Source organism: Carya illinoinensis, chromosome 5 (assembly GCF_018687715.1).
Source record: "Carya illinoinensis cultivar Pawnee chromosome 5, C.illinoinensisPawnee_v1, whole genome shotgun sequence".
NCBI classification, from domain to species: domain Eukaryota; kingdom Viridiplantae; phylum Streptophyta; class Magnoliopsida; order Fagales; family Juglandaceae; genus Carya; species Carya illinoinensis.
In genome coordinates, this window is record NC_056756.1 from 41,844,220 (window position 1) to 41,855,867 (window position 11,648).

At 43.8% G+C, this 11,648-nt stretch overlaps 1 protein-coding gene across 1 annotated transcript; it reads left to right on the top strand.

The window, feature by feature from the left end:
• Window positions 1-2,728: 2,728 nt before the first annotated feature.
• LOC122309272 (pectinesterase inhibitor 4-like) lies at window positions 2,729-3,480 on the top strand. The gene has a single exon (XM_043122675.1). It carries the CDS (start codon window positions 2,824-2,826, stop codon window positions 3,406-3,408), a length of 585 nt encoding a protein of 194 aa, XP_042978609.1. The 5' UTR covers window positions 2,729-2,823; the 3' UTR covers window positions 3,409-3,480.
• Window positions 3,481-11,648: the final 8,168 nt, after the last annotated feature.

Consider the following 11,648-nt stretch of genomic DNA (forward strand, 5'->3'; position numbering starts at 1 on the left):
ACCTTCGACATTTCAGGCCATTATGAATTCAATATTCCGTCCCTTCCTTCGAAAGTTCATCTTAGTTTTTTTTGATGATATTCTCGTATATAGTCCCACTTGGGATGACCATTTGGTACATGTTAGACAAACATTGGACATCTTGCGGCAACACCGATTTTTTGCCAAAGCAAGCAAATGTGCGTTTGGTCAGCATGAACTGGAATACTTGGGGCACGTCGTCACCCACCAAGGAGTGAAGGTTGATAGCAGTAAAATTGCAGCCATGGTCGCATGGCCATCCCCCACTAATATTTCTGAGTTACGTGGTTTTTTAGGCTTGACAGGATATTATCGGAAGTTTGTTCAAAACTATGGCATCATCGCACGGCCCTTGACCAACTTGCTCAAAAAGGGACAATTTTGCTGGAGTGAGGAAGCCGACGCAGCTTTTCTGGCTCTCAAACATGCTATGACCACGACTCCGACGTTAGCAATGCCTAATTTCAATGAGTCCTTCACCATAGAAAATGATGCATCTGGAGAGGGAATTGGCGCAGTATTATCACAACAAGGCAGGCCGATAGCTTTTATGAGTCGAGCTTTGGGGGTTACAAAAAAATCTTGGTCCACTTACGCCAAAGAAATGCTTGCAATTGTAGAGGCCATACGCCTATGGCGACCTTATCTCCTGGGAAAAAAATTCTTCATCCTCACAGATCAGCGTAGCTTGAAATTTTTCTTAGAGCAACGCGTGGCTACTCCAGAACAGCAAAAATGGGTGATCAAGTTAATGGGTTATGACTACGAGATTGTCTACAGGCCAGGCCGCGAAAATTCAGCAGCAGATGCCCTCTCACGCAAGCCTGATAGCCCAGTTCTCCACCATATTCATGTGCCGGCCGTACCTCTATGGGAGGAGATTAAACAAGCTTATGAAGGTGATTCTTACGTCAAGAATTTGACTAGCCGAGCTAATAATCAACTGGAGGGACTGTATGCATGGCGTAACGGATTGCTCTTCTTCAAAGGTAGAGTTGTCATTCCTGCTCATGCCGCGTTACGTACAAAATTGCTCCACGAAATGCATGATACGAACATAGGAGGCCATTCGGGAGTCTTACGGACATTCAAGAAATTAGCCCAACAGTTCTACTGGCCAAAAATGTATCGGGCAGTGCAAGAATATATCAAACAATATCCAACTTGTCAGAAGGTGAAGTCTGAAACGATGTCTCCAGCTGGGCTCCTACAGCCGTTACCCATTCCGTGTCAAGTATGGGACGACATCACCTTGGACTTTATTGAAGGACTTCCGACATCGCACGGCAAGGATACGATTTTCGTAGTCGTCGATCGTTTGAGTAAGTCGGCACATTTCCTCTCATTAACTCATCCTTTTACTGCTAAAATCGTGGCTGAAAAATTCGTCGAAGGGGTTATTAAGTTGCACGGCTTACCAAGGTCCATCATCAGCGATCGGGATCCCATTTTTATCAGCAAATTCTGGCAGGAATTTTTTCAGATGTCGGGAACCAAGCTACATCTCAGTACCGCCTACCACCCACAGACGGACGGACAAACCGAAGTTGTAAATCGCTGTGTTGAGCAATATCTCCGGAGTATGGTTCACCAATGGCCGCACAAGTGGAGCACTTATCTTCCGTGGGCTGAACTCTGGTACAATACCACATATCATGCGTCCACGGGAATGACCCCGTTTCAGGCACTTTACGAACGTTTGCCTCCTCCAATGCCCATTTATCAGACTGGGTTTTCCTCTGTGCATGAAGTAGACCAGAGTTTAGAGGCTCGCGACGAACTACTACGACAACTCAAAAGCAATCTGGAGGTTTCCATTAATCGCATGAAGCAAATTGCAGATCAAAAACGTCGAGACGTTTCATTCGAAGTGGGCGAACTGGTGTTCCTTAAGTTACATCCTTACAGACAGCAATCGGCCTTCAAACGTGCACATCAGAAGCTCGCAAGTCGCTTCTACGGACCTTACCCGGTAGTACAAAAAATAGGGGCAGTTGCATACAAACTTCAACTGCCGGAGGGAGCCCGTATTCATCCCGTGTTTCACGTCTCGCTTTTAAAAAAATTCGTGGGCGAGCTTGCGACACCGTCCAAGGAACTGCCACCAGTAAGTGATGAAGGAGCTGTTTTGCTTGAACCCCAAAATACACTGGATACTCGTTGGGTCAAACGGGGAAATAAATTTGAAGAGGAAAGTCTGGTCCAGTGGAAGCATCTCCTAGTCGAGGATGCCACGTGGGAGACCAACCAGTCTTTGCTTGACCGGTTTCCTTCGATGGACCTTGAGGACAAGCGTCCACTTCATGGGGAGGGCATTGATAGGCCGAGACGTTCTGAGAGAGGCCATAAGCCGAATCCCAAGTATTTGGGATGAGCAGCAGGGAACGGGTGGGACCTTTGCATGGTGCATGCAACGTAGGAAAGAGAGAGAACGTGCAGGAGGGGACTGGGTCTTGGCCGTTCTACGTGCAGAAAGAAGTGGTTGCAAGTTTGATGCAGTGTTGAGAGTTTTACGTTGTTTCATTTCAGTTTATTGAGTACTCTGTTTCATACTCTGTTTTACATGAACTAAGTCCATTTTGTTGGTTGTTATTTTTCCTTGTATTTCGGGTTGTTTGTTCATGGCTTGTTTATTTAAACAAACCGTACTATCGTAAAGGATCATCAAGTATTTTCAATAAAAGTTGTGGTTCATTCTCACCCGAAGAGAATTGTTTCTTTATTTCCGGCATTTGTAAATTGTTGGGACCTATCAAAGATAGAGGAAAAGAGAGAGCAAACCCTATTAGAAATCATGTTCTCATGGGGCTTCTTTATCTTCTGTTTGCGATTTCAACGCTTCACATGACAGCCTTAGCCACCACTTCTCCGAGTAATAATATTCACACCTACGAAAACTACATCAAAACATCTTGCAATTCAACTACATACCCAGCACTATGCTACAAATCCCTCTCCCCTTACGCCTTCAACATCAAAGAAAATCCCCACCATCTTCGCAAAACCGCCCTCTCCAGAACCCTAAAAGCCGCGCGGAATGCATCCTTCACAGTGAAAAGGCTATCGAGACAGATGGCCGGATTGACACCGCGTTTAGAAGCTGCAGTCATTAAAGACTGCATCGTGACCATGGAAAACTCACTCGACGAGCTCAAGCAATCCCTGAATGCCATGAAACATTTAAACGAATCGAATGAGGAAGTGCAGCTGGAGAACATAAAGACATGGGTGAGTGCAGCATTAATCGATGAGCATACGTGCATGGACGGGTTTGAGGAAGGCGGGTGGGTGAGTGCGGCGGTGAAGAACAAGATCAGGAACAGTGTAGTGAAAATTGCTTGGCTGACTAGCAATGCTTTGTGTCTCATCAACAACCTCAAACATTAGTTGATCAATGCATGCAACCCCGGCCGGCCGGCCACTGGCTAGAGCTACTATTAATTAATTTTCTTCTTTCAGAATAGCCAGGATTTCAGGTCCTTTAATTAAAGGCCTGGTGGCACAGAATAATTAGATCGAAGAGAGCTTATAAATTAATATATATGGTTTTTGTAAAGCAAAACTTCTGTGTACTCGCTTTAATGTCATGCGTTTCAATTCCTTCCTCTCTTTTTATGACCCTTTTCCCGGCTCTTCAATGGTATACGCTTCCACTTTCTAATTTTATCATATATAATTTTCTTTTCTTACTTATATGTTTATTAATTAATGAGTCAGTATATATATATATATATTTTTAATTCCAAATGACTAGATTAATTACCATTTGGGTAATATGGGACAACCACATTTTATTTTTTTAATCCAATTTTTGTGTTTTATTTTTTAGTGAATTTGTAGATGTGTTTTTTCAATTCTTTAATAAAAAGTTGATGCCTCAATTTAACAGATAAAAAGAATCTAATTAGGTTGTGAGTTAGGGCTTGTTTGAGAAGTGAGATGATCTTGTCTCATCTCAAAACTTCTCATAATTTTTTTTCCAAACATCACTCAAATACAAACGCTTTTTAATTTTAAATCTCCAAATTTTTCATCTAGTCACTACCTAATTATTATAATTTTCTCAAACTTCTAAACAAAACACAAAAAATAATACTACTTTTTCAAAAATTTTAAAAAAAAAAATTAAAAGATTATATTTTAAAAATATTTTAACTTTATAATATATTTATTCAGCTCTGTATCTCTTTTCCCAAAACCTGATAAAATATTTTTAACTCAAATCATTTTATTACTAATTATAATCACAAGATATTTCACTATTATTTATAGAATTTGCATCTCATATCACTTCTAAAACGAGACCTTAATTGTATATAACCTCATCAACTTTGAATATTTAAGTATATATATATATATATATATATATATAGTCGTCACAAAGGCATGCACGAAATGAGCAATTAATTGGGTCACATGGCATGGTCCTGTTGAATTTATATTAGCATTTGGCTTGAAACCAATGCGATTTAACATCACTTATATTTCTTACCCAAAAACAAAAAACATAATTTGTATTTAATTTGTGCCTCTTTGGTCTCTTTGTATGAGACGTTCTTTCAAGTCGTTGACTAATGCTGAAGTACTGGTTGTCGTGGAAATTTTGAAAACATAAAATGTAATATACCATCAAATGCATAGTGAGAAATCACTAGTTCATATTCCAAATATAAGTAGAGGATCAGGTGAATAGGAGTTTCCAAACTTTATTGGACTATTAAAATTAACAATCAATCAAATAACAAGTGATAATCAATACATCAATTTTGATAATGGGATACTGGAAATTCATTTGAAAAACATCTTCAAAATCTAAAATCACTCTAGATGTAAGCCACTACCTCAAACAATCCACTATAAAAATTAAATTTCTTACAACCAATTTAGAAATGCTTACAGTACCCAAGTATCTCACTCGAACTCTACACCTAGGCAACTCTAGACAACTGGCATTTCTATAGTTTCACCACAAACACCAACTCGATCTTTGCACCTAGGCATAGCTTTGGAAATCCGTCCAACCAACTACCACATCCACACCAATACACTCAACAACATGAGCAAAATATAATAGAGGTTTGTTTATCAAGAGAGAATTGGTCTTGAATACTTAATGGCTCTCTTTAGGATTTTTTTTTCCCAAAAGAATACAATAAATATGACAGTTTTAGAATTTCTCCACATCCTCGAAGTCATGCATATTATTCTATATATACTTAGGATTAGTGTAGGCCACTTAAAGCATTCTCATCCATCTTCCTATAACCAATACTTAACCAAATTTTAAGAAAAAAGAAATGAAAGTAAAAAAATGTGAGCCACTTCCATTCCCTAAATAACTTTTGATTTTAGGATTGCTAAATTTGGGGAGCAACTGTATATCATTCTTTTCATTTTTTTTATTCTGAATTTATATTTATTTAGATATATTTGTTATTGCTACTCTTTCTTCCAAACTATAAACCATATCATAAAAATCAAATTTTCTTATTTTTGTTAATGTGAGGTAGATAATAATTTTATATCTTTCAATAATATTAAATAAAGTCACTTTTATTAAAAATCTAACTATTTTTTATTAACAAACATACATTTTCACAGTGCTATATATATATATATACAATTTCAATTCCCTAATAATTATATATTTTTAGATTTTTTATTCTTAATTTAATTATATATTTCAATTCCCTACTAATTTTTAAAATTTAATTGTTACAAAATATTACCCTTAGAAAAGGCGAGTTTTGACAAAAAATTATATTATTCTTAAAAACGTAATAATTTTATAAAAATTATCGTACCCACAAAAAATAATTTAAATATTTGTTTAAAATATTTGCTATAGAGTAATAGTTCAAAACATAAGAACAAAGATAAAAATAGTGAGTAGTTAAGATTGTAAAGAGAAGTGAGAAAAAAAATAATAAAGAAATAATAGAAAAGAATTATTTTAATAGTGTTAACGTCGTGTTTCGTAAGCCTTAGGGCCAGGTCGCTTAGCGGTCCAGACCTTCGGTCCATCTTCTTCTTGCACTGGGGAGAGGGGTGGCCCTTCGGTGGCCCGTGGGAGCTCCAATGCCAAAGTCGGTAAGTCGTTCTCTCAGTATGTAAGGAAAATACATAAAGTCAAGCAGCAATATTCGACCAAAACAAATTAGATTCGGTTAGATGCCTACCTCGTAATTCTATGTGTCCTTTTATACTTGGCTTCTTAGGTCAGGAGGCCATACCTTGTGTTTTGGGGAAGAGGGAGACCCCTCTCGGAGTTTCCATTGCCATGCTGCCTTTAATGCGGCGTGATCTTCTAGTGTCAGTCATTTGATGCAACGTGATTATTAGGTGTGTATTCATTTAATGCGGTGTGGCCCTCTAGAACTGCTGCTTAGTTTCGTCCCTTCTTCTTGGCGTGTTTCTTTCCCTTTCCCGCATTATTTTTGCAACATCCCATCTCAACGCGGCAGGGGGGAGGGGGTGTTTGCATCTGACCCGTACGCATCATCGGCCACCCCGAGTTGCTGGGGAGCCCTCTCAGGCTTGGGCTGATACGCCCTATGGCTCATGGAGTCTAGGAAAGGTGACGTACAATGGGCTTGGGGCTGTCATAATGGGCTTGGGGCCCTTAACGAAAATTTCTCTTAACAGTTACCCCGTCAATTCTCATCGAGTTAACCCAATAGGAATTCCCTTTGTCTTCTGCTCATTGCTGTCAGTCACCTTCCTTGCTACTTAAGTGGCGGCACGGGCGACTTGGTGATTCCACGTGTTCAATACTGATTCTGCCATTACAATTCTCGGGATGTCAATACGGGGTTCCATAGGTCGTCGCTTCACATACCCTACAAGGCTCATTGTCAGACACTACCTCCTTTATGTGACAACATGACCATACGGTGTCCTTAAATTTGTTCCCCCTTTCCATCTGTGGTGCGTTGAGCGCCCTCTGTTGTCTTCTTATCCTCATTGCTCCCCTCATCTTCTCTCCTCTGGCTTCGAATATTCCTCGCCTAGCTCAGTTCTTACCATTCCGATGGCTTCCCAAAAATCCACCAACCTGGCTAGCTCCGAGCACTCTCCCGAGGCCAGCTCGTCAGAGCCCGGGTACGCTAGTCACTTTTGGCATTTTGAGGCCACCTCAGCCTTTATTTAGTCATTGGTTTGACCTACCACCTCCCGGATTCAGAGACCTTAAAGGTTCCCGAGCAGCACAAGGGGGCTATGAATGCCGATTACTCAACAATGCGGGTTGCCCTTTTCCCCAACATGTTTTCCTGCGGGCTGAGATTGCCCTTTCCTTATCCTGTTCATGAAATTATGTATTGCCTAGGATTGGTGCCCACCCAACTTCATATGAATGCCTGATGAATTTTGATGTGCTGCTATATAATGTGGCGACAGGTTTTGTCGAAGTCCGACCCGAAGCATGCCGATCTCACTTGCCGAGAGTTCCTCCTGACCCACCATGTGAAAAAGGGGATAGGTGAAATCTTTAGCTTTAGGGGGATGGCACCCACATTGGTTGTGCTGAAGTCAAAGTACCGCAAGGTCTTAGACTGGACAGCTAGGTTCTTCTTCTTGTTCGGTCGAGGGAGGGAGTTTTTGGTGGGATAGATCTCTCAGGCTAAATTCACGATCAAGGCATCATGGGGAGTGATGCTGAGTGGCAAGGAGGTGCACCCTACCGCTACGTCGATGGAGTTATTCCGTATCGTGATCTTATGGGACTGGGCAACCCGGCATCCACTTCTGGTTCATTTTGAGGAGGTCATGTTGGGTCATGTTGCTCTCGCTTTCGGGGGCGTTGCCATTGGTTGGCCACCACATTCTTCTAGGAAGCAGGTTGCGGATTCCTATCCCAAGGACAAAGGGAAGAAGGTCTGCTTGGAGCCAAGGGGGAAGTCTTGGCATTTCAGAAGGCCTTGGCTCATCCCAGCCCCGGGGAACTGGTCAGCCCTTCCTCTTCTTTTGCAATGCCGGTCCAGTGCTGGGGAGCTAGGAAGTCATTTGGCCCGATCACATTCGCCACGCCCCTTCCTCTAGCTGCCCTTGTGAGGGAATCCAACCGTAGGAGGCCGTGCACCTTAGCAGAGGGGAAGAACGTCTTATCGGGGCGAATGTGGTCAACATGCACTTTTGGGGTGAACTCTTGGAAAGGGCGTCTCATCAAACTTGGATTGTGGAACTATCTCTGGAGCTGAATATTGCGATGTCCCCTTCTCTGTCGTCCATCGCCCACTCCTTGGTTGAAGCCTTCGATCCTAAAAGAGTTTCAGGCCACCTAGAGGTGGACTTGGTGCGTGCCGAAGAATGCATCTCCGATCCCAAATGCGTCATCGTCGAGTGTGAGGTTCCATCTACCAATGCTCAGGCCTGGCCGGAGGCTGACAGAGACGCCGATGGAGCCAGGAGGGGCAGCTGAGGGGTGAGCGCAGCTTCTCCACCCATCCAAGCCTGGGAGGAGGAGCGCCTATCACACCTCCTACCCTTATCCTGCTGAGCCTTGGAGAGGCAGAGGCTAGAGCAAGCAGTCCCCCAAAGCAGGATAGCCAAAGAGACTGGGATGAGGGTGGCCCCTCTTCAGTAGCTCGCTCCATCCTACTAGTGAGGATGGCACCCTTGTTTCTTCTAACTACAAGCCCAACAAGGGCAAGTCAATCGAGGCTCCAAGAGCAAAAATGCATCCTTTGAGGACCGTGGGCAAAGCCGTCCCTCTCAAGCCGATGGAGGAGGTTTGGTTGGAGGGCCAGGCCATAAATCGTGAGGTGGAGCTGCTGCAAAAGCTTCTTTCTAAGGTCTTCTCTCTTTGCCCGCCTTGTATTATGTGTCTCCTTTCCTCCTTTCTGTTATCTTTTCCTTTTAACCTTGGGGGCCCACGCAGGGAATTAGAATGTTGGTCGAGTGTGTTGCAAGTGATCGGGAGGCTGCGGAGGATGAGATACGGGGCCTTCAGTCTACAGTGAAGCAGGAGAGGGAGGAGCGTTGATACTTAAAGGCGAAGCTGACCATCGTCAGGGAGTGGGCTCTGAAGGCTTAGGAGTAGTTGAGCAAACTCCAAGAATCGTAGGACTTCTCCAAGTAGAGAATGAGGAGTTAAAGGACCCCCGAGACTTCCACTCTCATCGAATCAAGATATTTGAAGATGAACGCTCTACTCTGTCAGCCATTGCGGAGGACCACGGGGCCCTGTTATCCCCAGCTCGAATCCGTGAAGAGGAAGTGCTGGCCGACCTAGAGGCGGCTCATAAGAGAATAGCTTGTCAGGACATGATCATCCGAGACTTGCACAACGACCTATCGCAAGTGCAGGAGGTGGCCACATGGTCAAGTCAGTAACTAAGCAAGGCTCTCTACGTTTGCGACAAAGCATGGTCTCACGGGTACTTGAAGGGCTTGGAAAGGATGCGTGACTACGTCATCCTCAATCCTCAGGATATTTCTGGGGCATTGAAGGCTCATCTGCAAGCAGTTGACTTCAAGGACCTTGAGCCGGCCCAACGGCCTTCAACCATGCCGCCGAACTGGGGTGGGAGATGATTCCAGAATCCTTCCTCCCTGAGGACGATGATAACACTGGGCTCCTTCATGGGGATAATGCTGGTGCTAGCTCAAGGGGAGGGAGCTTTGGGAATTTACCCCGCCGACCCCAGTCGGGGGCCAAACTCTGCCAGGACGGGTTGTTCCAACCCTATAGAAGAGCCAAGAGCTTCCCGGTCTTGACCCCCTCTAACGCTATTGTTCTTTTTCCTTTTTTTTCTCTTTTTTTTTACTTGTGTCTCAAACTATGCTCAAACGCCACGTGTCCTTTTGTAATTGAATTAATGATCTGTCCTCTTTACGCCTTGATTATCTTCCAACTTGACTTCTTCTTTTTCACTGTTTCTTTTCCATTCACTCGTGGTGCTTTCCTTTTTCGAGGGGACACTTTGAGTTCTGCCCCTCTATCTTTACTGCTATATATGTCTCTTAGTCTTCTGTGAGAATGGGTTGGTGGCTGATGTCCCTTCTCTGAATCTGTAAGGATATTGGGCAGTTAGCCATTCAATGTGTACCCGTTGGTTGTCCGGCCTTTATGGCGTAGGCAACATTTCCCCATGGGCACCATGAAATATGCATGGGATTTTTTATGAGATTTGCATTAGATCTGGCAGGGCCCCAACATACATCTTCCCTGAACCTCGAGAGGCAAGCCATCATTCCCTGCCTATATATAGGCCTTCCCATCTCCTTCATTTGCCATCAACTCTCCCATGTGCTTCAAGCGTTTCGAGGTTCTGTCTTCCCTTGAGCTTACGTTGGCCCTTCTTGGCTCTGATGGGCAATCTGGCTTTGGACCAGCCTTGTGATGCCGGATCCTGTGACGGGCTTCTACAAAGATATATGCCTGGCAGTTCCTCTGAACCTCCTACGGATGTTCTTTTAAAAATCTTGTCACTCTTCATTACCAGGAGGTGCTTTGAAAAGAAGGCTTGCCCTCAGCCTCACGACAAGGTCGTTCAATGGGTTTCTCTACCTCAAGACCCCTCGTGCTTTCATGATCCTTCATTACATCTCGAGGTGCTCTCACACCTAGGGAGAATGAGGCTTCCTTCCCTGGCCAGATTATCATAGGACATTTCTGGCGTCTAGTTCACTCAAGCCTGGAAATTTCCTCTCCGACCCAGGGAGGAGTAGGAGTAGGAGAGAAGGCATGTGCCATGAGAGGGGGGCTTTTATGGAGACCGTAGAGGGTCTTACCTTCAACTCAAGCTCTTCACCAATCCCCACTCTTCGGGGGAGTCTATAGAGCTAGGGTTGATCGAGTCCCCCATTCGAGCTGATTCATGTCCTGCTTCCCCTTTACAGTTCTGAGATGATGCCTCTCTATAGTTGCTGCTTGAAACCAGGGAGTCACTGCCTTTTTCTACCGACGCTACCGTACCCCACCAAGTCTTACTTCCAATGGTGCCATACCCTGCCTGGTCCGACTTAGACTTTTGAGTTGTTTTTGACTTTTGTCTCTCTTTGTATGGTTTCTCATTGTTATGCTGTAGCCCTTCCGTTGTAATTTTTCTAGAAGTTGATGAATAAAATACTTTTCTCTTTATGCTTAACAATTCTGTTATCTTTTTCTGCGACGTTTGTTTGTAATATGTATGCCTTTCACGGGCAACGATGTGCTAGCCGCTTGTCGATACTGTGGCGAGTTGATAACCTTCCCGACGACACCCCGCCAAGTATAATTAACCCTTTACACTTAGCGACATGTGAGACCTCTTGTAGTATAACTGCCCATCGGCCTTGTATGCAAGTCCTCCATTTTGCTTGAGCGCGCTGGTCTTGGCTTAGTCGGTCTTGGCACTTCTAAGAAGGGGGTGAAACGGCACAAATTCCCTGCGTACACACTGCGAAGTTAGAGCCCAGATATACACATACGTTTTTTTTATATATATAATTACCAACTTGTCTTGTCGTTTCGACATAGCAGGGCTCCGAGGTCTTTGCGGGTTTGGATTAGTCCTGGGGCTACCTGCATTCCACCCAGGGTGGGGCAAGGGTGCCTTAGACCATATCCTTCGTCTCAGTCCTTTGAATGAGGCTCCCCGTTCTATCCCTTGGGAGAGGATCATTCATTCCCTCATGGGAGCTTT